This window comes from Rhinoderma darwinii, chromosome 5, assembly GCF_050947455.1.
Source record: "Rhinoderma darwinii isolate aRhiDar2 chromosome 5, aRhiDar2.hap1, whole genome shotgun sequence".
Lineage (NCBI taxonomy): Eukaryota > Metazoa > Chordata > Amphibia > Anura > Rhinodermatidae > Rhinoderma > Rhinoderma darwinii.
The window spans coordinates 104,440,569-104,467,132 of record NC_134691.1 but is presented as its reverse complement, the minus strand read 5'-3'; the positions used below and the strand labels follow the sequence as shown (position 1 = coordinate 104,467,132).

General features: G+C 42.1%; 1 protein-coding gene across 2 annotated transcripts in view; it reads right to left on the bottom strand.

Moving 5' to 3' along the window:
• The window catches only part of ROCK1 (Rho associated coiled-coil containing protein kinase 1), a 196,074-nt gene that overhangs the window by 18,483 nt on the left and 151,027 nt on the right, over positions 1-26,564 (bottom strand). For both annotated transcript variants that reach the window (XR_012847639.1, XM_075826366.1), the window contains exons 20-23: positions 23,292-23,476; positions 20,584-20,653; positions 5,311-5,414; positions 955-1,120 (exon numbers count right to left, since the gene is read on the bottom strand). Coding sequence is in view for 1 of the 2 variants with exons in the window: in XM_075826366.1 (XP_075682481.1) it covers positions 955-1,120; positions 5,311-5,414; positions 20,584-20,653; positions 23,292-23,476 (525 nt within the window). In the remaining variant the exon portion in view is untranslated. The remainder of the gene's footprint in view (positions 1-954; positions 1,121-5,310; positions 5,415-20,583; positions 20,654-23,291; positions 23,477-26,564) is intronic.

The window sequence follows — 26,564 nt, the reverse complement described above, 5'->3', positions numbered from 1 at the left end:
GACCAGCGGCAGCAGACGGGCCGGAGGGAGCCGCGGCGGCAGGAGCAGGTAAGAGATTTCTATGTATGTTTGTGTTTCAGTGTGTGTTTACTACTGTATGTAAACCTACTACACTGTGTTAGCTCAAAAAATGGCGACACACAGTGTAGGAGGTTAGACCGTTCAAACCCCTCGTTTATCCCGGCACTAGCCAGGATAAAGGAGGGGGGGATTCTCAGAGCTCACTAGAGCGAGTGCTTTTTCCCCAATTTTGCAGCAAAAAGCAATGTGGTTGCTTTACCACATGCAATGCTGCAATTTTGGGAATAGCTCCATCTAGTGACCAGCAATGGGAAATATTATAAATTAGAATCTAATTTATAATATTTCCTGACTCGTGAAAAAAATAAAAAAAATTTGAACAATGTTTAATCACCTACACACTAAATGTTTAATAAAAAAAAACAAAACATGTTTTGCTGGCAACACATTCCCTTTAAACATTTGAAATTTTAGGAGCCAAAAACAAAAAACAAAACTCAAACCTATTAACATTGGATAATGCAAAAACAATGAATAGTACAGACCTATTTTAAAGCAGCGTGGGTATTTATTTTTCATAAAATGCCGTAGGTCTTGAATTTACTACAGTTCTATTCAAGGTTTATTTCCAACCTTGTTTTAAGACGGTAAGGAGCATTAATAAATAAATATCTATCTATATATCTCCAATTAGAGTGCAAACTGTGTAAGGTAATATTAAAAATGTAACGTAGCAATTTTTAAATGTTAGTCTTAATGTGGACTATCTAATGAAGATACACCCCATAGATTTCAGTTCGTTACCTCATGACAGATGTTACCCAGTTGTTATGGGTTATATAACATTGGCACCACGCACCCATTTAGTATATAAGACCTGTGAACCGAACCAGTGGATTCATTACGGACTTCCAAATAAACAGAATACTCTACCTTGCGTATAGTATGATCTTTGTCTACAACATCTTTTCTGGTTCTCGTCGACAGCTTTTTGTTCTCTTGGGTCAATTCAAAGCACTGCTCCTCCAGAAGTGCCCTGGCCAGCTGTTCTGATTCTGCTTTAGTCACAGTCAGATCCAACTGCGCAGCTAGAGTTTCTCTGTAAAATCATGGCTATAGCTTAGTCACTGCCAGCACACATACTTCATGATAATAATTGATTATTTTTATAAAAATATGTAATAGAATATTATAAGTGACGAAAAATAGGCACACTTACATATTCTCCACATTAAAAAGGACCCCATATGGCTACATTCACACGACCGTAAAAAACAGGCATATGATGGACGGTTTTTTTTTGTTTGTTTTTTTAACGGCCCGTGAATACTAGCCTTCAAAAAAATAGGACGTCCTATTTTTTGCCGTTTTCACAGCCCGACACACCTATAGAACTCCATGGATGAGTTTATAACGGCCATTTTTCAGGCATCAATCCTTGTGATCGTAAAAACTGATCCTGGCCAAGAGGAATCCGAGGGCACAACGGTACTTTATGCACTGAGCCCGGGGAAGCCCCTGATGTCACAGACTATTGAGTCTCCGGCCAGAGCATCACAAATTCTCTGGCTGGGGACTCCTGCCTTGGCCAAAGTCCTTGCACACCCCTCTGTGGGTAGCGTCACACACACCCCACTGTGTAGATTGCGCTAACCCCCCCCCCCACCCCTGTACACCAATTTGCTCCGGGGCTGGTGGGAGGAGACCATTGTTTTTGGAGATAAGATTTTACCACTGATTGAAAAGGTGGAATTATAGGCACGATATATTGACAATATTTTTGTCATATGGTGGGGCTCGAAGGAAGAATTTAAACAGTTTGTTTATAGCCTCAATGAGAATGTGATAGGCCTTAGATTCACATCAGAAATGGAGAAATTGTTGCCATTTCTGGATGTTAGGATTAACATCAGGAATACAGGTGCCCCAGACACCGAAGTTTACAGGAAACCCACGGCCACAAACTCCCTCCTGAGATGGGACAGTAACCATCCGGTCCCCTTAAAAATAGGGATTCCATGGGGACAATATCAGAGACTCCGAAGGAACTGCTCATCTAGAAGGGAGTTTGTGCGCAAAGCAGATGACCTGAGGGCTCTCTCCCTTGATAGTTTGTATCCCGATTAAATTTTAATTTCAATCTGCCCTTTCTAAATAAGGAATGAACTCTTGACATCCAAGATTAAAATAGATGAAGGGGTGGAGATGATCAGGCCGATCATCTTTGACAATGGGGCAAGGGCAGAGCAAAGGCATTATTGCAAAGTACTGGAATACCCTCAATGTCTTGGGCCCATCCCATCAGATCACCTTTCGTAGAGGCCGATCTGGCTGGGGATTCCGCTTCAGGAGAAGCCCCTGACATCACTGCACATATATTGACAGTGATGTCAGGGGCTCCTTAATGATTGGCATCCCTGGTCAGAGCATCAGCAACGCTCGGCTGAGGATTTCACTCCAGAAGGAGCCCCTGACTTCACTGGCTGTATCTACAGTGGCCGCTGTGTGTGGCACCATCTACAGTGGCCGCTGTGTGTGGCACCATCTACAGTGGGCGCTGTGTGTGGCACCATCTACAGTGGGCGCTGTGTGTGGCACCATCTACAGTGGGCGCTGTGTGTGGCACCTACAGTGGGCGCTGTGTGTGGCACCTACAGTGGGCGCTGTGTGTGGCACCTACAGTGGGCGCTGTGTGTGGCATCTACAGTGGGCGCTGTGTGTGGCATCTACAGTGGGCGCTGTGTGTGGCATCTACAGTGGGCGCTGTGTGTGGCATCTACAGTGGGCGCTGTGTGTGGCACTATGTGTGCACTGCCATTATTTATGTATGTACGATATACAGTGGGCACTGACATTATTTATGTAGGTACTCTCTACAGTGGGCACTATAGCACTATCTACAGAGGCATTGCGGCACTGTCAACATGGGCACTGTGGCGTTTTCAGGGGGTTTAGATAAAAAAAAAAACCCTGACGAAGAAAATCCATCCTTTTTTTTTTTTTTAACGGCCATTAAAAACGGACAGACTGATTGTAAATGGATGAAAATTTGGAGACACTGATGCAAAACGGCCATGAAAAACTGACAATTGGTCAGTTTTTAAAGGGGATCTGTCACTAGTTTAGTAATGCTTAACCCCTTAATGACCAGCCTATTTTAGACGTTAATGACCAAGCCATTTTTTACGTTTTTCCATCGTCTCATTCAAAGAGCTATACACTTTTTATTTTTGCGTCGACATAGCTGTATAAGGTCTTGTTTTCTGCGGGACAAGTTGTATTTTTTAATAGCACCATTTTGGGGTACATAGAATTTATTGATTAACTTTTATTATCTTTTTTGGGGGGGGGGGGGGGATAGAAAAAAAATCTGAAATTTCGCCACACTTTTACGTCCTAAATTTACGCCGTTTACCGTGTGGTATAAATAACACAATAACTTTATTCAGTGGGTTGTTGCGATTGCAACCATACCAAATTTATATAGTTTTTGTATGTTTTACTACTTTTACACAGTAAAAACGCTTATTATTTGTTTTTGTGTCTCCATATTTGAAGAGCCGTAACGGTTTTATTTTTTCGCCGATGCAATTGTAGGAGGGCTTTTTTTGCAGGACGACTTGTAGTTTTTATCGGTACCATTTTGGAGTAGATGTGACTTTTTGATCACTTTTTATCACATTTTTTTGAAGGCTGGATTCAAAGAAAACATAAATTTTCGCATGTTTTATTATTTTCTTTTTTTACGACGTTCACCGTGCGGGTTTAATGATGTAATAAGTTTATAGTTGGGGTCGTTACGGACGCGGTGATACCAAATATGTGTAACTTTTTTTACTTTATTTTGTTTGTTAATAATAAAGAAATTTGTAAGGGGAAAAAGTGGGTTTTTCATTTTTTTTTCTTTTCACTTTTTTACTAGTCCCACTATGCGATGGTCTGATCGCATTTATAATACACTGCAATACTTCTGTATTGCAGTGTATTATGCCTGTCCGTGTAAAACGGACAGGCATCTGCTAGGTCATGCCAGAGGCATGACCTAGCAGGCAGTCACCACAGGCAGACCTGGGGGCCTTTATTAGGCCCCCGGCTGCAATCAGAGAGACACTCGGCGATCTTATCGCCGGGTGTCAGTTGGATGAGAGGGAGCTCCCTCCCTCTCTCCAAAACCACTCAGATGCGGTGCACGCTATTGTGCACCGCATCTGAGGGGTTAAACAGGCGAGATCGATACTAATATCGCTCTCACCCGGCAGAGCAGGGGCAGCCCCAGCCCTCAGCTACCTCTGGCAGCTGAGAGCAGGGAGATTTGACAGCTCCCTGCTCTGTTTACTTATTCCGATGCCACGACGTAAAAAGTCTATGGCATCGGAATAAGGCCCGTTAGTGACCGATGTAGAAACACTATGGGCCGGTCAGTAACGGGTTAATCTCCTAGCTAATTTAATAGGCGCTGTCACACTGATAATGCTAGTAAAAACTCTGTCCCAAAAAGATTTTCAAAGTTAAGAGCTTTTTTTTCTAAATATGCAAATGAGGCTATACTAGACAAGTGCGTGTCAACAGCAGCGATTCCCACGAGGTGCAGCTACCTCACAGTCTCTGACCTGTCCCATCAGCATGAAGCTGCTTCACACAGTGTGAGAGACGGAGGCTGGAGGGAAGGAGAATCACTTAAAACAGCCATATCTCGGGCTGTGGACCACCTAGAACAGTAACTGGAGGCATCACCAGTTGAATAGAGTCAGGAATGGAAGTTGTATACTATATAATCATGCTTTGTTGCTGGGCTGAGGAGAGCTGTATGACTCTGCCTGATTGGACAGCGTCATACAGAAAACATTACACCGCCAAGCATGAAAAGAACGAGTAACCTCCCATTCGGCAAGTAAAGCCAAATTGGCATATTTAGAAAAGTGCTCATAACTTATTTGCAAAGTTTTTGAAAAAAATATTATACTGTGGTTATCAGCATCATAGCACCTAATAGATTATTTAGGAGATAAGGAATTAATAAACTAGTGACAGTTTGATCTCTAATGGCCATTTTTTTCACCGTCGTGTGAATGTAGCCCTAGGCTCTGTACACAAATGCGTTCAGAGTGTATAGTGGGATTCCCGCTGAGGGAATTCACTCGTGATTTATATGGCCTAGAGTGAATTTCAAATCACATTGTAACAAGATGGTTTGTAATTTTTAGAGGCAAAAACCAAGAAAGGACAATCACCAACAAACTCATTTCCATATTGTATCATATCATGCTAATAAATAAAGAAGAAACATACTTTTCATTGTGAAGGTCATGTAATTTCTTATCCAGATCTTGGCTGAGCTTAGTCTTCTCTTCAACTTCTTCCTTAAGCTCTTTAACCTGAGTTTTGTACAGTGTCTGTAGGACAATAATTAAGAGTTTAAACACACAATAATGTAATACGAAGCAGAAATTCCATAGTGTAGGGCCCTTCAGACTGAGAAAATGAAAGTACAGTACTGCCAATTATTATAAAATGCAAAAGCAGGAGGCATTGGGGGAAATGTATTAAGACTTGTGTTTCATATGCTGGTCTTAATATAAAGCAAGTTAGAACAAGATGTGACATTTATAAAAAGGCGAAAGCTTCTTAATAAACGTGGACAACCGCAGTTATGCCCCACAATTGTGACGTAGCAACTGCGGCCGCACACCCCACAAATGTGACGTAACCACTGCAGATGTGCGCCATCCATTCTCGCCCCTTATTACAAAAACGGCAAGAGCGACGTAAAAAGGCCAAAAGTCGCAATTTGTACTGCAAAAAGCGACAATTGGACTCTTTGCGATAGAATAGTCGATAAATTCCCCCCATTGAGTATGTGTAATACATGCAATAACTCATTAGGGGATGTAATCTAAGCATACATTTTTCCACTGTTTCGTTCCCTCCAGGGCGTTGCAATCGCGATATGGCACTAAAAACCAATCCAGCAAAATCTGCGCTCCAAAATACAAATGGCGCTCCCTCCCTTCTGAGCGCTGCCGTGGGTCCAAACAGCAGTTTATTACCACATATAGGGTATTTCCGTAATCGGGAGAAGATGCTTTAAATGTTGGGGTGCATTTTCTTCTTTATTCCTTGTAAATATTACAAATTTCTAGGTTTTTTCAGAAAAAAAGTAGATTTTCATTTTCACAGACTAACTACAATAAAGATAGCAAAGTACCTGTGGGGTCAAAGTGCTAACTATACCCCTAGATAACTTCCTTGAGGGGTCTAGTTTCCAAAATGGGGTCACTTTTGGGGAGTTTCCACTGTTTTGGTACCACAAGACCTCTTCAAACCCGACATGGTGCCTAAAATATAATCTAAAAATAAGTAGGCCCCAAAATCCTGTAGGTGCTTTTTTGCTTCTGAGGCCGGTGTTTCGGTCCATTACCGCACTAGGGCCACATATGGGATATTCCTAAAAACTGCAGGACCTGGGCAATAAATATTGAGTTGCATTTCTCTGGTAAAACCTTCTGTGTTAAACAATTTTTTTTATTACAAATGAATTTCGGCAAAAAAAAAAAAAAAAAAAAAAAAGAGAAATTTGTAAATTTCATCTATACTTTGCTTTATTTCCTGTGAAACGCCTAAAGGGTTAAGAAACTTTCTGTGATGCTGTTTTGAATACTTTGAGGGGTGCAGTTTTTAAAATGGGGTGATTTATTTGGGGATTCTAATATAGAAGGCCCTCTAAACCACTTCAGAACTAAACTGGTACCTGTAAAAATAGCCTTTTGAAATTTTCTTGAAAATGTGAGAAATTGATGCTAGAGTTCTAAGCCTTGTAACGTCCTAGAAAAATAGAAGGATGTTCAAAAAGCGATGCAAATATAAAGTAGACATATGGGAAATGGTAACTAGTGACTATTTTGTGTGGTATTATTATCTGTCTTACAAGCAGATACATTTATCATTTTCATAAATAAATATTGAATTTATTGATCACATTTTTCCACTATCAAAGTACAATATGTCACGAGAAAACAATCTCAGAATCGCTTGGATAAGTAAAAGAATTCCCAAGTTATTACCACATAAAGTGACAAGGCAGATTTGAAAAAAATCGGCTGTGCCACAAGGCCAAAACAGGCTGCGTCCTAAAAGGGTTAAGTAGGTGCCATTATTTTTGAGCATTTACATTAAAGTTTATTTTGGCAAAAATTCTGCTAAAAAAGCAGTTCCACTGCAGTTTATTTTCTTATTACACCGATCATAAATTATGCTATAAATCTGTTATGCAGCCTGTTACGGTTATTTTATGTTTTTGGACTTCTATTTAATAAAGTTTTATTGTAAAAAATTAGCATTTGTGTCTTTTTTATTGAATTTTTTTTATTTAACATTACATTTTTTTATTCATTTAATCCATAGGGGGATTTTTAATTGGGATTTTATTTTTTAACTTTAATGTATATATGTCAGTACATAAACCTGTGTACTGATAAGTTGTTAGGGCATGCCTAAATATGGAAATTGGCTGGAAGCGGCAAACACCAGAGTCTGCGGATATCCTCCATTGCGCGAATTAGATGAAAATGTGGTTGATTAAGCGAGTCTTCGCTCAGCGTGACCTTGCAAGATCAAGATGACTCCACTCAGGGAGAGTTACAATAGTTCAAAACTTGTTGGCAAACTACAGTAAATTTACATATCTGGTGGCCAAAAAAATGAGAGGCAATAACTCAGGGTCAAGGGGGAGGGAGCTGGAAGAAAAAAAAAAATTGGCGACTGAAACAGGGAGGAAGTAGGCTAAAGAAAACATAAGTAAATAATATTTTAGAACCTAGTGACAAGTTCTCTTAAATATCAAGTAAGGTAAAATGGAATAAAAATAAAACTAGAAACGGCAGGCATATATCGGGAATTTCGGGAGTTCAATGATACAAGCTAAAACGCCAAACCTGAAGACTGTCATATCACGTACATTATCAGCGTGAGCTAAAAATTAGCGCAATAGAAAGAAAAGCAGAAATTAACAACAATAATGAGATGTGGTTTTAATTGGTACCATTTTGGGGGTACATAGGACCTACTTACTTTCATTATATTTTTTAGGAAAACAGAATGGAAAAAAAACAAACAAATTCCATGGTTTTTTGCTTATGCCGTTTACCATGTAGTTCAACCCCTTAATACCGAAGGTATTTTTTTTTTTTTTACTCAATAAATTTTTATTGAACATTTTTCCAACATACAAAGTAACAGACATTTTGCATTTCAAAGCTAACAGTGAGCAATACCTGTAATATCTTACAGATATAAAACAAAAGAAGTCGTACCATACAAAGAAATAATACAATATACATGAATTAGAACCATATCTCTCATTCAGTGTCCTAGCCCCCCAAGATGACTCAGATTCTAGGGGATACCTCTACCTTGTGTCTTCTAGTTAGCAAAGTTGTAAACGCTATCTAACCATGGACCCCAATCTTTCTCATATTTAAGAATAGAGTGACCCCTGTGTGCCATCATTTTCTCATGTGAACATGTACTATTAATATGGGCAATAATTTCCGTTAATGGAGGGATTGTCTGACTTTTCCAACATCGGGTTATTGCTAATTTGGTCTCAATAAATATATGTGCTGCAATTACTCTGTAGTCTCCCGGAATGTCCTCAAGATTCAGAAAGAGCAATGCTAACGATGGAGAAGGATCAACCGTAATTCCTGTAATATCAGACAAAAACCTAAATGCAGCCTTCAATTGATTTTTGAGTGACGGACAGGTCCATAAAATGTGCAATAGCGTCCCCCTACCCCCACAATTCCTCCAACATTGGTGAGAGGCAGTCGGGTATATGCGCTGGAGCTTATCTGGAGTGTAATACCAGCGGAGTATTGTCTTCATTACTGACTCATAGTGAAGAGTACATTTCAAATGTTTCGCTATAAAAGTAAGTGCATAAGACCATGTTTGTGCTGAGTATTCATTTGTAAGTTCCTTTTCCCAGGCCAAGAAAGGGGAAGATTTTTCAAATATATTCTTAGATCCCAAAAGGTCATAAATGGGACGCAATCCTTTAAGACGCGTCCCAGTTTGAGCCCATATTCGGAATATCTCAGTGTTTGCTGTGACCTCAAATGGGCAATCCGTTTGCAACAGATGTCTAATTCTAAGGAATTTATAAAACTCAGTATTTGAGATACCAAACTTATAGTGTAAGCAGCTAAACTGTACCATTTGGTTGTTTTCGAAAAATGATGTCATCTGTGTCAGACCTCCCACTTTCCAAAGTCGGAGATCCAAGTCAGTGAGAAGAAACTCTAGAGCTTCTATCGGCGAATTGGGGAGTAGAGAAAATGAAGATGTGCTACACAGAGAATGGAATTTTACCCAGTTTTGTAAAGAAGTGGATAGAAAATATGGCAGGGATATATTTGGAGATTTTGGGTGTAGTTTTACAATTAAAAGGGCTTTTAGATTATGTATAGGTGATGTTGACGTTTCAATTTGTACCCAATGTTGGGAAGTATCTCCTTCCCACCAGTATTTCAATTGCGATATCTGAGTGGACAAATAATAGTGATGAATATTAGGTAAACTTAAGCCACCTTGTTTTTTCCCCTTATTCAATAAACGAGCAGCTATGCGTGGTCTACTTTTTTGCCAAACATAAGAGCTTACCAACCTGTGTGCTTTATTAAAAAAGGACAAGGGCATTTTAATCGGCAATGTCCGAAACAGATACAATAACTTTGGAAGTACCAACATTTTAAAGGCCGCGATACGACCTATCCACGAAACTTCATGCAGTTCCAATTGTTTCAAATCTATTTCTATTTGCGCTAACATAGAACAATAATTGGCCTGGTATAACTGAGACTTTAGGAGTGATGTTTATTCCCAAGTATTTAATATGCGTTTGTTGCCAATCTAACGGAAATCTCTCCCGCATATAGCCCAGGTCCAACAATGAGCAATTCAGGGGTATAGCTTGAGATTTTCCCATATTAACTTTATAAAATGCTATTTGACCGAATTCCTGAATAATCTCAAATGCAGTTGCCAACGACTTTTCCGGCTGTTCTAGGGTTAATATTATGTCGTCTGCATAAAGGGAAATGCAGTGGGATCTATCTCCTATTTTTATCCCGTGGATGTCATGATGTTGTCTAAAAGCCTGTGCCAATGGTTCTATAGACAGGACAAAAATTAAAGGCGATAATGGACACCCTTGTCTAGTCCCATTCGTTATCCCAAAGTCCTCCGAAAGCGCACCATTAACAAACACTTTTGCCGATGGACTGGAGTATAAAGCTTGAATTGCCGTTGTAATAGAGCCTTCAAAGCCCATTTCTTCTAAAACCGTGAACACAAATGACCATTTAACCCTATCGAAGGCTTTTTCAGCATCTAGAGTTACCATAACCGCTTTAGTTTTCTTCCTGTTTACATAGTCTAAAATATTGAGAACTCTCCTAGTGTTTTCCGGGGCCTGTCTTCCTTTAACAAATCCGACTTGGTCTCTATTAACTAGTATTGGTATCACCTCCGACAAGCGGTTTGCCAATACCTTGGCATAAATTTTTACATCCGAGTTAAGGAGGGAAATGGGCCTAAAATTTTGTGGTGAATCAGGTGTTTTGCCTGATTTGGGGAGCGTCACTATCACTGCACTCAGCATTTCCTTTGGGAAAGAACCCTCCGAAATGGCATGCTTTAGGGTTTCAAACAGATGAGGGAGGAGAGACTTTTCAAAAGTTTTATAGTAGATACCAGATAAACCATCTGGTCCAGGGGCTTTATGTAGCGGGAGGGAACGAATTACTTTGGATATTTCCCCCTCTGATATAGGGAGGTTTAAATCCGCCAATTGTTGGGACGATAAACGTGGAAGCTTTAGATCTTTTAAGAAATCTTTGACAGCCTGTTGGGCCGGTTGTGGATTTGTTGTATGTGGTTGCAAATTATAGAGGGATTCATAGTATTCTTTGAACTTTTGTGCTATATCCCCAGGTGAGTATATTTTAGTGTTTCTTATTGGATCTTTAAGGAATGCTATCTTACTCTTGATATCCCTGGCTTTTAATCTATGTGCCAAGAGTTTACTGGCTTTGTTATCTTGCGAGTAGTATTGTGCTTTGACGGATTGTAGGTTTTTTTCATATTTGTACATCAAACAGTCCTTCAATTTAATTCGGAGGTGTCGCAGTTTCTCAGTGTTAGCTGGGGAGGTGTCAGTTTTATTCAGGGCCTCTATAGTACGTATTTGTGTCATTGTATCCTCAAACTGCCGATCCCTTTCTTTCTTTGCTCTATGCCCCCATTTTATAAAAAGGCCTCTCATGTATGCCTTGTGGGCATTCCACAGAACAAATGGATCCCGAACAGAGTTTACATTCAATAGAAAATATTCCTCTAGGCCTTTGCTCAATTCCTCCTTATACTTAGGATGGGACATCAGATACGCATTGTTTCTCCATAGGAAATGTGTTGGTGAATTATGGGTTTCGTTTACACATATAGTAATAGCTGCATGATCTGACCATTTAATCAGTTCAATAGAGGATTTTTCCACTTTTTGTAATAACGAACGCCCTACCAGAAATAGATCTATGCGAGAATAGGACTTATGTACCGGTGAAAAAAAGGAGTAATCTCTTTCCGAGTCGTGTTGAATGCGCCAAATATCGTACATATCTTCCTTTAGTAAGACAGGGGCTAGAGCAGGGGTCGGGAACCTATGGCTCGCGAGCCAGATATGGCTCTTTTGATGGCCGTATCTGGCTCGCAGACAGGGCTCCTACCTGTCTATGGGAAGGATGCATGCACCGCGCTCCATCAGCCCGTGCACCGCGCTCCATCAGGCCGCGGTGCACGCTGATATTGGTAGTTCTTTGATGGCCTGATAAGCATTGGCGGCAGTGGTGAGCGGCAGGGAGCATGGACTACATTTCCCATAACTCCCTGCATAGCCGCGCCGTCTGCAAGCACGCACCTGCGTCCACTGACAGATACAATTGCTCCAGCGGTCACTTAGTACACAAAGGAGTGTTCCTCTCTGCTGCACTAAGCCACCGCTGGACCTAAACAATAATTCGCTGTAAAATAATAAAATAGATAATTGACATAACTGACAATGCGTTGTGTGACATGTCCAACATTCCAGCTTCTTTCTTCTGCGAATGCCTCAAAGCTGGCATTCTCTCAACATCAGGTGGGAAGAATGCCAGCTTCCAGTCATGCGCAGGAAAAAGAAGAAGCCAGACTGCTGGACTGATGTCATGCATCGCAAGCTCACAATGTAAGTTATTTATTTAATTTTTTTACTGCTAATTACCATTGTTTCAGTTCAGTTGTGGCTTTATACAGCAGGGAGGAGCATTCCTTGCTGTACTAAGTGAACATTGGAGCGATTGATCTGTCAATGGCCCTTTAAACATATTGTACGGCTCTCGCGGAATTATATTTCAAAATATGTGGCGTTTACGGCTCTCTTAGCCAAAAAGGTTCCTGACCCCTGGGCTAGAGACTGGGAGTGGATTCTATGTTCACTCGTGGAATCTATTGATGGGTCATGTATGGTATTGAAATCCCCACAAATTACCAATTCCCCCCTTTTAACTTTGTTGATTTTACGGAATAATTTATTTAGAAAACGGATTTGGTGTGCGTTCGGGGCATATACCACTACTATGGTGAATACCACATTGTTCAATTCTCCTATCTGTATGATATATCTCCCTCCCGGGTCTAGAAAAGTTGAGATAGGATTGAATGCGACTGTATTTCGTATTGCTAGAAGTACCCCTCTCTGTTTTTTGGTATGGTGAGAAAGAATAACCTTGCAGAATTGAGGATGTTTTACTCTATGTGCATCTTGTTCTAGTAGATGGGTCTCCTGTGTACACAATATGTCGCATTTCAAGGAAAGAGCTTCTCTCCACATAAACGCTCTCTTATGTGGACTATTTAAACCTTTTACATTTAGAGAGACAAACTTAATCATCATAATATATTAGGATCTCAAGAATGTAGGTATGCGGTGTCTTGTTATATCCCATTAGTCCCTTGAACTTTGTATATTGAAGTGTATGGAAGGATAATATAAAGCACTCTAACCCTACCAAGCATAATATTGCATATATCCATATAAATGACCATATATCTGGTATGTTAACTTCACATTTCATCACTGTACTAGTCACGAGAAATCGTAAACATATAAACACATTTGGGTGTCTATTAACCCATAAAATAGAGTCGCACCAACCACACAAACATAAACACATATACAGCTGAATAAGCTGTTGAAAAATATTGGGACAAATTCTCAGGGCTTGAATCCCAAAGACATTCCAGAACTCCAAACGGCAACCGTGGTACGTTGTATTATTGGCTCTTCAGCGATGTGGTCCCTTTTTTGGTGGCACCCTTTGCCACTCTTGCTCCAGGCGAGAGGGGTACCCCCCCCCCCCCCGTTCTTCTGTAATCTCCGGGACTGGAAGATTTTTAGAGTGCAGGAACTTTCTTCCTTCCCCCAGTGTAGAAATAACTTGCAGTGTTCCATTATGGCGTACAAATTTTTTTACAGGGAATCCCCATCTGTAGGCGATGTTGTGCTCTCTTAGATTGCAGTAATTGGGGATAGGTTTTTTCTCATCCGAAGTGTGGCTGATGATAGGTCCGCGTATAACTTGATATGCTGATATGGTGTCGGTATATCTCCCAGTGACCTAATCGCTGCCAACAAAGCATCCTTGACGTGGTAATAGTGGATCCTGATCAATACATCTCGGGGTAAAGTGTCCGGTAAGTGTTTCGGACGCGGCACTCTATGTGCCCTGTCGATTATGATATCTGTATCTGAACTCTTCGGTAGAATAGCCATCATAAGCGCTTGCACATATTTAGTAAGATCAGCAGGCAGAATATCCTCTGAGATACCTCTAATTTTCACATTATTCCGTCTAGACCTATCTTCCAGGTCAATGACCTTAGCTTGTAAATTTTCGATCTCTACGGATAAGTCAGAGTGTGACTCCACTAGATTATTATGAGAGGCAGCGAACTCTCCCATTTTATGCTCAATATGATGTATCCGCTGCCCCAGGCCTTGTAGTGTAGCTGTAATAGGAGCCAGCAAGGCAGTGAATTCTGTATGTATGGAGGCACTAAACACCGTCAACATCTCTTTCATCAAAGTGCCCGAGGCCGGACCATCAGTAGTTGGTATGTCTCTGAATGCTTTTACCATTAAAGACGGCCCCCGGGAATGAGACTCTCTCTCTCTTACCTCTGAGCCTCGTCGAGCTTGCTCCTTTGTCTCAGGCTGCCGCGCCTCCGGACTGTGTGAAGGGGAAGATGGCGTCGACCGCATGGTGTCTTCATCACCGGCTTCTTCCAGGGACTCCGCAGCCAGAGGGCTGTATCGGGATCCTGAAATTATCTGCTGCGCAGCTCCCCGGGAATCTGCTAGGGTGAGTGGAGATCTTTTGCCGCTTTGGTGAGAGGCAGAGGAAAGTGACGATGTTGTTTTTCCCGGGCTTAAAGTGGAAGGATAAGTAGTGAGGCCAGCAGCCCCGTCCTCTCCCTCTCGGTCTTTCTCGAAGTAGAAGTCCAATTTGCCCTGTTGTTTCAGGCCTCTCTTGCCTCTCGTCATCATGAGTAATTATGTCTACTTTTTGGATCTCTAAGAGAATATTAGAAGAGCCTTGCGTTGTAATTAGCTTTATCTGTTACCGGAGCTCCGGGATCAAGCTGCCATGTCTCTCGGCTACCAAGCCACGCCCCATACCGAAGGTATTTTAAACCTTAATGACCAAGCAATTTTTTACGTTTTTTTTTACGAATTCAAAAAGCTATAACTTTTTTTCTTTTTCGGTCGACACCGCTGTATAAGAACTTCTTTTTTGCAGGACAAGTTGCATTTTTTAATAGCATTATTTTGGGGAACATATAATTTATTTATTAACTTGTGTGATAATAGGAAAAAAAACCTGAAATTTTGCCACTTTAATTGTCTTAAATTTTCGCCATTTACCATGTGGTGTAAACATAATATAACTTAATTTAGCGGGTCGTTACGATTGCGGCGATACCAAGTTTATCTAGTTTTTTTATGTTTTACTGCAGTAAAACCACTTTTCTAAATTATTTGTTCTCATGTCGCTATATTTTAAGTGCCATAACTTTTTTGCTTTTCTGCTGGCATAGCTGTACGAGGGCTTGTTTTTGCGGGATGACATGTAGTTTTTATTGGTACCATTTTGGAGTACATGCGACTTTTTGCTCACTTTTTAAATCACATGTTTTTGAAGGCAGGATGAACACAAAACAGAATCTCCGGCGTTTTATTTTTTACGCCTTTCGCCTATGCGGGTTAATCTAATCATTTTATAGTTGGTGTCGTTACGGACGCTGCAATACCAAACGTTCAACTTTTTACTTTAAGGGGAAAAAAGTATTCTGTATTGCAGTGTATTAGCACTTGTCAGTGTAAAACGGACAGGCATCTGTTAGGCCATGACTCTAGCCTCTGGCATGGCCTAACAGGCATTCACTAGAGGGAGACCTGGGGGCCTTTGTTAGGCCCCCAGCTGCCATAGAAACCATCGGCACCCCGTGATTACATCATGGGGTGCCAATGGGGTAAGAGAGGGAGCCCCCGCTCTCTAAAACCACTCAAATGCGGGGGTCGCTATTGACCGCCGTCCGCATCTGCCCGGGGTTAAAAAAAAAAATTAAAGAAAATATTAAAACGTATTAAAAAAAAATAATTTTTTCCTCTAAAGTAATGTAAAAAATAAAAAACAAACAAAATTGCTGCGTCCGTAAAAGTCTGATCTATTATTCAACTAAAAAAACAAAAATGTAAACCGCCAAAATCGCAGTTTTTTGGACAAATTAGCTTGCAAACAAAAAAAGTTATAAAAAGCGATCAAAAAGTTGTGCGTACCAAAAAATGCTACCAATAAAAACTACAGCTTGTCCCGCAAAAAATAAGCCCTCACACCGCTCAATCCACGGAAAAATAAAAAAGGTGTGGCTCTTAATGAAGGGAGTGAAAAATTAAAACGAAAAAAATAAATAAATAAATGGGTCGGTCCTTAAGGGATTAAATATATGTAGCGAAACAAAACTATTTTTTTTTTTTAACAAAGTTTTTTTTTAAAGTAATATATAAAAAACCTATATAAAATTTATATCACCGTAATCGTATTGAGCAGCAGAATAAAGTTAAAGAGGCTCTGTCACCAGATTTTGCAACCCCTATCTCCTATTGCAGCAGATCGGCGCTGCAATGGAGATAAGTTACGTTTTTTGTTTTTTTTTAAAAACGAGCATTTTTGGCCAAGTTATGACCATTTTTATATTTATGTAAATGAGGCTTGCAAAAGTCCAAGTGGGCGTGTTTAAAGTAAAAGTACAACTGGGCGTGTATTGTGTTCGTTACATCGGGGCGTTTTTACTTCTTTTACTAGCTGGGCGTTATGTATAGAAGTATCATCCACTTCTCTAAACAACGCCCAGCTTCTGGCAGTGCAGACACAAAGCGTGTTCTCGAGAGATCAAGCTGTGACGTCACTTCCTGCCCCAGGTCCTGCATCGTGTCGGACCAGCGAGGACACATCGGCACCAGAGGCTACAATTGATTCTGCAGCAGCATCAGCGTTTGCAGGTAAGTAGCTACATCGACTTACCTGCAAACGCTGATGCTGCTGCAGAATCAACTGTAGCCTCTGGTGACGATGTGTCCTCGCTCGTCCGACACGATGCAGGACCTGGGGCAGGAAGTGAGTGACGACACAGCGTGATCTCTCGAGAACACGCTGTGTCTTTGCACTGCCAGAAGCTGGGCGTTGTTTAGAGAAGTGGATGATACTTCTATACACCACGCCCAGCTAGTAAAAGAAGTAAAAACGCCCCGATGTAACGAACACAATACACGCCCAGTTGGACTTTTACTGTAAACACGCCCAGTTGTACTTTAGAAAGCCTCATTTACATAAATATAAAAATGGTCATAACTTCGCCAAAAATACTCGTTTTTTTAAAAACTCTTATCTCCATTGCAGCGCCGATCTGCTGCAATAGGAGATAGGGGTTGCAAAATCTGGTGACAGAGCCTCTTTAAGTTATAGTTTTTACCGCACGGTAAAAGCCATAAAAACTAAAACCAAAAAAAAAAACAACGTAGGGATCGCAGTTTTCTCCAATTTCAGCCCGCAAATAATTTTTTATCAGTTTCCCAGTACATTATATGGTACTTTAAATTGTGCCATTAGAAACTACAACTCCTCCCCAAAAAAATAAGCCCTCACACCGCTCCATTGACGGAAAAATAGAAAAGTTATGGCTCTTAACGCAGGGAGTGAAAAACTAAAACGAAGAAAATAAAAAATGGGTCGGTCCTTAAGGAGTTAAATATAAATAATAGACCACTGCTAGTGGTCTCAGATCATTGCCCTCAAGCCCGAAGCAGTTAGCAACAGCCTGCGCCTTGGGAGAACCACGCTCGAAGCGGGTAATCAACTTCTGAAGTGCCGACGTGAAAAGGCGGCACTTCAGAAGAAAATACTCTGAAAGGCCGACGTAAAAAGACTATACACCGGTCGTTAAGGGTTTAAATAAAAATGTTAACTTTTTTTTTTTTATAATTTGACAAAATAAAGCCACTTTTTTTTTTACTGTGCAGTTTAAGTAACTTTATTTGACATTAATTATTTTTAAAATCACACTAGCGGACTTCCCTATGTGATGCTTTGATCGCTTATATAATACTTTGGCAGCATTCACACGAACGTGGACCACCTCGGACGTGAAAAACTGATGTTTTCAACGTCGGAGGTGGACCCGTGCAGGACGCGTTGTCACAGATCCCCCCCCAGACTACAGTCTATGGAGGGATGTGTAGCACGCAGGAAAATAGGACATGTCCTATTTTTCAACCGAGCTTTCACACGCTCTGTTGAAACAACGGTTGTGTAAACGGCCCCATTGAAATGCATGGGTCCGTGTGACGCCCGTTGTTTTAACGGCCGTCACACAGACGAGATTCACGTTCGTGTAAATGAGCCCTTAGTATACCAAAGCACTAATGACAGTCAAGGTAAACCGGGGAGGCAGTCTATAAGGCCATACCTCTTTCATAGCCTAAGGCATATAGCCATAGCAAAACTGGAGCTCGTTAGGCCCCTGGCTACCATGGCAACTCATCGCCGGCCCACGATCACAGGCCATCGATGGGCGACAGGGGGAGCCCCCTCCCTCTATAAACCACTTAAAGGGAACCGGTCACCAGAATTTCAGCTATTTAACTTTACTTATCCCTCACTGGCCGCTGCTATCAAAAGTTCATTGCCGTTATCCCCTCTCCTAAACACCTCCTCCGACTGTAAATAACGGTCTGCAAACATTTCCTGCCTTGTATCTTAATAATCCAGTGTCCCTTTGTGCACACACCCCAAAAGAGGACATCAATGCACAAGCGCAGGATTTTGTGTGCTGGGGGAAGGCGTGGAGCGGTCAATCAAAAGTAAGGAGACAGGTAATCTCGGAAAAACTTGAATGAAAATGTGACTCTTTTAGTATACGAAAGATGAACCTATGTGATTTGTTAACCTAATCCTCAACAATCATGTAAGCCAACATTTTAAATAAGATTTCAAACAAATTTAATATGAAAGGTGTTGTCCCAAGATTAAATATTACATTTCTGTGTTAGTTACTGTAATGACGAGGTAGGGAGACAGACAGGTGAGCCCTAATCTACCCGCCACTCAGTCCCTGCCTACTTGCACGGCCCGTCCTAGGCGACGGCGTACAACTGGGCGACGGTCCCTACGCTCAATATGTGCACGACAGACAAACAGACAAGGGTACACAGAAGCTAAAGGAAATGGGGCAGTTGCCCACGGCAACACCGTGAGCAACAGGCGTAGTAAACGAGCCGAGTCAAACCATGAGTGTACGAGGTACCAAACGCAGAGCAGGAGCGTTGTCAGTAAAGCCAGGGTCAAAATGAAGCAATAATAATGAAGGTCAATAATAATAGCAGGAGCAGCCAGGAAACGGGACAGAATCACAGGCAAAGACAAGCAGGAAATTAAGGTATAAATAGACCGAGGGCGGGAGCTAGAACCGTCTGGCCAGGCTGTGATAGGTTCTCCCACTCCTGAGCCTACCAGCCTGAGTGGTAGCAGATAGAGTCACTCTATTAGACCTAGGAGCAGGTGCAGACTGATTACCTATGGACGTCGACACAGAAGCTGTGCCTGGCAGATCCTTTACAGTTACGCTAAACATTATCTGGTGTGCACAATAGCAGGAATCACTCCACCACCTGTATATAAGGGTATGTTCACACGAGGTCATTACGTCCGTAATTGACAGACGTATTTCGGTCGCAAGTACTGGACCGAACACAGTGCAGGGAGCCGGGCTCCAAGCATCATACTTATGTACGACGCTAGGAGTCCCTGCCTCACAACTGTCCCGTACTGAAAACAGGATTACAGTACGGGACAGTTGTCCGGCAGCGAGGCAGGGACTCCTAGCGTCGTACATAAGTATGATGCTAGGAGCCCGGCTCCCTGCACTGTGTTCGGTCCGGTACTTGCGGCCGAAATACGTCCGTCAATTACGGACATAATGACCTCGTGTGAACATATCCTAAGAGGATTCAGCAGGTGGGACTGCTGAGCATGTGTGACCACCGGCACTGGACATAGTAGGCGGACGTTCCAAGAGGGAATTTAAAAAACACCACGGGGCGCAATAAAATATTTAGCAGCAATACCTAGACACTGTCAAAAATATTTTAATTATCTTTATATGTGTGAACATATATTGCTTTACATGATGGACAGTTGTAACTGTGAAACAGCCTACAGAGGGGGATGAGTATTCTATTCTAAGACTTCGGCTACATGACCTAATGACCTTGTAATCAGCTGATACAAGGGCTGACATGACAAAACCCAATAACACTTGCAATCCATTTTAACTAAATATATATATTATGATAAGCTTGGAACGCTAGGTTTTACCATATGTGGTATGTATATGTGTAAGCATGAGGGTAACACCTTCTCTCTCTTCATTATAAATAAAGATGGATCGCCCCCTGTGGGCAGAGACTGAACACTGAAGCTGCGTGTAATGGTCTCTCCGGCCGGCCTCTCTCAGATTCACTATTGAGAGGGCATTCATTAATTTGGAACTCATAGACAAATGCAGATAATGTCCAACGTTAATGGACAATGTAAATGGACAATGTAAATAGACAATGTAAATAGACAATGTAAATGGACAATGTAAATGGACAATGTAAATGGACAATGTCAATTCTGCAGCTACAACACAAAAGCTATTTTCTACAGGGATTCCAACTGAGATATTGTTATGTTTTGCATGATCTAACAGGGTAAAGCAATATTGAATCGTAGGACAATCCTTTTAAGCGGTCATTCATTTTGATTTACCATGTACATTGGCAATCATCACATATAAATGATCTAAAATGATACCATATGTACTAAATACTAAAAACACTGACGGATGATTAGTGGCATAATAACTTACTGAAAAATACTGCTCAGCTTCAAGCTGATCCTGGAGTTCCCTCATTTGACCTTCATTGCCTCTGTACTGCCTGATGGGGAAAAAAAAAAAAAAAAAATCAGACAAGTGCTTGAAATGAATTTGCTCATTCTCAGTTCATAAATTAAAAAGACATTAAGTCACCAGAATATCTGTAGAACTACAAAATAACTTTATTTTTAGTGTACAGAATGCAGAATAAAATGTAAAGGAAAACTCCGCTTTTACAGAACTTTACAATATTTCACAGTTTAAAAGGGAATTTGTAGTCAGACAGACCGCTCTTTTACAAACAAGTGTGCTCATAGTAATGTACTTTAGTAGATGCTGTTGCACCTGCTGAACAGCGCCCTAGCACTTGTTTGGGGAAGTACTCATAATTGTGCGCCGCATGATAATTACAAGGGCACCACATGTTTCATCATGCCTGGAGGTTCCAAAAATAGTATTCAGCATGCGCTTTTGAAAGGCGCCCTGAACAAGAGCTCGGTAGACCCTACAAAGAGTGCAACAGAACCTACTGCAGTACCTTACTATGAGCATCTTATAGATACTTGTACAACGGTGACACAATCTAGAATTTAGGTCTACATAAAAAGATGAGTAATTATTTAATTGGCGGTTTGGATTTCTTCTGAACGGTTACCAGAGCAATGCATTGTGGGAGCTCAGATGACAGACACGAAGAACTATGCTGTCAGGTCACATGTCTGACAGCACAATGGAGCTAAACCGTCGTCTGACCCAGACAAAACTGGCAGAATTTTGAACGTGTTTTTAAAGCAGCTCAGTAAATGAAAGGCGTAAAACACGAAATAACTCAAAGTTTGCACAAAACAGTTCAAGTTGAAATGTAGATAAAGTTTCTAAACTGTGAAAATACTATGATGAGCTGTGAGAAGGTGGAATTTCACTTTAGGCCATGGAGCCCTGGAGAGTCCACTGGAGCCCAAACTCTACACACTGGATTTGCCCCCTCACTGGCGCTTGGGAAGAGTCGTCGTGATACTGAAACTAGTTCAGTTCTAATTCATTAGAAAGACGCCGTAATCTAAATAAAGCAGGTGACAGGTTCACTTTAAAAATGTGTTACCATGAAGAAAGACTATTGTGCAAGCACGATGATACCGCTAAGAAAACGACAGCTGGGGCGGCCTCCAGCAAAAATACAGCATAAATGATAAACCTTCAAAGCAAAGAACAGCGGTGTCAAATTAAATGCTATTAATATTTGAAGCTCCACTTTGGTGCTGCGCATATTAAAACCATTACTAAAGTGAAACTTGATGTGTGCTGGCCAATCAAACCGATAAGATTAAGAAGAAAGAACACTGCAAAACAAGAATCGGGAACACAGGCATACCTTTAACCTTTTGCCAAGAACGTCCGTGAGTACTGAGGTATGAACCAAGTATACATACTATAGAGCACGCCAAGAATGCAAGTCATTAACTGAACTGTACAGCTCTTATCTGGACTTCATGACCCCAGCCATCAAAACCGCACGGAGAAAACAGGTGAAAATGCCAAAACCACAGCATAGGTGGACAAGCCTTTCCTGCGGCCATAAAACCCGGGAATGTCTGAAGTACACTTCCAAATGATCACTACATAATTCTGTGCCACGTCGAGCGCAATCCGGCATTAGCGAGTTCAGAAATTCAAGGTCCTCATTCAGTTCAGTGCTAGACAAGAGCAGAATACCGAGCAGAGAGAACTATGAAACAAATCGGTTACGAAGGCGGCGATAACCGTAATATCTTATCTCTGGGCTGTCCCTGGTTTATTATTCCAGAATAAGTGATAATCTAGCACCCATTACGTTCCATTAAGCAGGAGCTGTAGGTCGAACACGTTCATCAGCTTTCACCGGTAATTTAAATGTGTCGCCAAGATAACCAACAGGGAAAGAGAGTGGTAATTTACCCAAGGCCATCGTACGTCTGTCGCATCTGCTGTAAACCCCCAAATATAATAGTAGCTTTGTTGAGGGTAGCCTAGGATACAGGACCGCTTGCTCTCTTTGCTGCACAGGTAGCCTAGGATACAGGACTGCTAACGCCGATGCTGCTGCAGAATCAACTGAAGCCTCTGGTGCCGATGTGTCCTCGCTCGTCTGACACGATGCAGGACCTGTGAGTGACGTCACAGCGTGATCTGGCAGAAGCTGGGTGTTCTGAAGAGAAGTGGATGATACTTCTCGTCAGAGCGCCCAGCTAGTAAAAGTATTAAAAACGCCCCGATGTACGCACATAATACACGCCCACTTGGACTTTTAAACACACCCACTTGGACTTTTGCAAGCCTCATTTGCATAACTACAAAAATGGTCATAACTTGGCCAAAAATGCTCGTTTTTTAAAAATAAAAACGTTACTGTAATCTACATTGCAGCGCCGATCTGCTGCAATAGCAGATAGGGGTTGCAAAATCGGGTGTCAGAGCCTCTTTAAGTCTCTGTTCACACTTGATAGTGGTTTCTGTTCTGAACGGTAGCCACAACGATCTGACGGATTCATCGTACTACAGGTGCACGATGGGCCTCATTGATTTACAATGGGATCTGTCAGGTTTCAGTGTGGTGTCCATCGCTTCCACTGCAAATTTTTTCCGGATAAATTTGATGGAATCTGCGATGGAGGCTCCATCATCATTCACGACACAATACACACAAAACAAAATACACATACTTGGTTAGTTGAACCAACTCGAACTCCAACAACCTCTTTGCTTCCAACAACGTATTTATTTCCTGTTTTAACTGTTTCTCCGATCCCTTCAAATTATCCGCTTCAAAAGCGTGCACCTTCAGCTCATTCTGCGCCGTTAACCTCTTCTTTGTCTCTTTCTCCAGCTGCAGTGTCAGCTGTTTCACCTAGAAAATACAAACCGGAAGTTCAATAAATAGTTTCTTTATAATTTGTATCTAATTAGCATTAACCATTCACAAGTAGATCAATAAAATGAAAATACATCAAGAAGCAAATACTAATTTAAGTCCAAATAATGAATACTACTATTAATAATATAATAATAAAAAATAATAATAATATAAGTAATTATGTTTTATTAGAGAAATATTGTAATTTTTCTGAAGCAGCCATTTTTGCAGATGTAACGACAGGAGGGGAGTTTCCCCGCTCCAGGGCGCCCAGTGCGTTTCAAGGGATAACAGCCTCTGATTTTCAGGCGTTTTTGAAGCTGAAAATAAAGTTTATTTTAATTTGGAGATTCAGCTGGAAAATCAGCTGCAAATAACGCCTCAAAAAGCGACATACTACTTCTTTTTACGGAGCGTCTTTTTACGCTCCGTTTTTTAAAACAGGCATAAAAAGACGCCCCGTATATACGAAATGCTCTTTTTTCCATTGATTTCAATGGGCAGATGTTTGTAGGCGTTCAAGTTCCGTTTTTTAGGCGTTTTTCGAGCCGTAAACGCCCCGAAATACGCCTGAAACCACTGCATGTGAACATACCCTTACTGGGAATGTCGGCCTCCCTCTCTGCTTGGAAGCATCTCATACGACAATCCACACTTGCTGAATGTGCTCCACTACGTGACATGCCTCTCAGGTTCCAGTACACCTTCAGTGAGAATATTAAAATTGATTCCTGGGAGAGAGCTGGATCAAGCACATACATGGTCTTTCAAGATTCCGTCGTTCGATCCTTTACTGGTACCTGTCCTACCCTTATGCATAGAAAGTCCGAACGTAAAATACCATAAGACATGAGCTGGAATCTTTGGATGTGTCTTGCCCTATGATGGCTAATCAAGCATTGTTATTTTTCACCAACAAACTTCCTAAAGTGACGGGTATGTCCTTGTTTTATAATATATTTAGTACTAGCATACCGAAGGTTAAAACCACTGGCGTAGCTATAGGGGTCGCAGCGGTCGCAATTGCGACCGGGCCCAGAAGCCAGGGGGGCCCACGGCCCCCCGCACCACATCAATAAAAAGTTACTATAGTAACTCGGGCCGCGGGCCCCTGTTACTATAGTAACATACTTTACTTACCTTCCTGGTTCCGGATCGCAGCTGAGGTCCTGACGTCAAGCGCTGTGCGCAGCGCATGACGTCACAGCGCTATGCGCCGCGCACAGCATCGAGACTACAGAACTCCTGCCGCGGCCGAAGAGGAAGGTAAGGTTAGCCCTGACTGGCGGGGTCTGACTCCCGGGACCCGCCAATCAGCTGTTTTGAAGGGGCCGCAGCACTCGTACGAGAGCTGCTCCCCTTCATTCCTGTCACTTCATTCCGGTCACACTGTGAATCGGTGTCGGCGATTCACAGTGTGAGCGAGTAGTGAAATGAAGGGGAAGCCACTCTCGTACGAGTGCTGCGGCCCCTTCAAAACAGCTGATTTGCGGGTCCCGGGCGACACATCAGCTATTGATGGCCTATCCTGTGGATACGCCATCAATGTTTAGGGACTGCACAACCCCTAAGCCTACGATGTATCAGGCTTAGGGGGCCCATGAGACAGGATCACAGATTGTGTGATCCTGTCTGCTGGGCCCTATATCTAAGCCAATCACATGGTAGGCTTAGATACATGGCCCATGCGTGATCCTGTCTGCTGGGCCCTGTATCTAAGCCTACCACACTGTAGGTTTAGATACAGGGCCCCAGCACACAGTAATCTTATACTGTATAAGATTACTGTCTGCTGGACCCTGTATCTAAGCCTACCTTGTGGTAGGCTTAGATACAGGGTCCCACAGACAGTATCACACATGGGCCCTGTATCTAAGCCTTAGGGTATGTGCACAGACACTAATTACGTCCGTAATTGACGGACGTATTTCGGCCGCAAGTAAAGGACCGAACACAGTGCAGGGAGCCGGGCTCCTAGCATCATACTTATGTACGATGCTAGGAGTCCCTGGCTCGCTGCAGGACAACTGTCCCATACTGTAAACATGTTTTCAGTACGGGACAGTTGTCCTGCAGCGAGGCAGGGACTCCTAGCGTCGTACATAAGTACGACGCTAGGAGCCCGGCTCCCTGCACTGTGTTCGGTCCGGTACTTGCGGCCGAAATACGTCCGTCAATTACGGACGTAATTAGTGTGTGTGCACATACCCTAACACATGTGTTACTAATCATATTTTGTGTGTTTTCTTACAGGTTCGGTCGTTGGACTACGTCGTATTCCAGGACTACTTCGATGACGGCTTTTTTTTTATTAATAAAATGGTTAATGGAGGGCTGTGTGGGTTTTTTTTTTATTTCAATAAAATATTTTTTCTATGTCTTTGTGTTTTTTTTTTAAACTATATTACTACCGCCTTAGTAATGGCCGCCGGCTGATTGACAGCATCCATTGCTAAGGCGGGGCTTAGTGTTAGCGGATGCAGAGGCTAACACTAACCCCCTTTATTACCCCGGTACCCACCGCCACCAGGGGTGCTGGGAAGAGCCGGGTACGATCCAGTACCTGACCATCTGTAGTGATGGTCCGCCACTGGGGTGGCCGCAGGCTGGTATTATCAGGAGGGGAAAGGCAAAAACAGTGGCCCTTCCCATCCTGGTAATGCTGCCTGCTGCTGCTTTATTGTATCTGGCTGGTTATGAAAAATGGGGGGGACCCCACGTCATTTAAAAAAAACAAAAAAAAAATAATAATTGGAAAGAACGATTTCGGGTCCCCCCCAATTTTCATAACCAGCCAGATACAACACAGCAGCAGCAGGCAGCATTACAAGGGTGGGAAGGGCCACTGTTTTTGGCCTTCCCCAGCCTAATACCAGCCTGCGGCCACCCCGGTGCCTGCCCGTCACTACAGATGGTCGGGTACTGGTTTGTACCCGGCTCTTCCCAGTACCCCTGGTGGCGGTTGGTACCGGGGTAATAATGGGGGTTAGTGTAGCCTCTGCACCGGCTAACATTAAGCCTCGCCTTAGTAATGGAGGTTGTCAATCAGCCAGCGGCCATTACTAAGGCGGTGATAATAAAG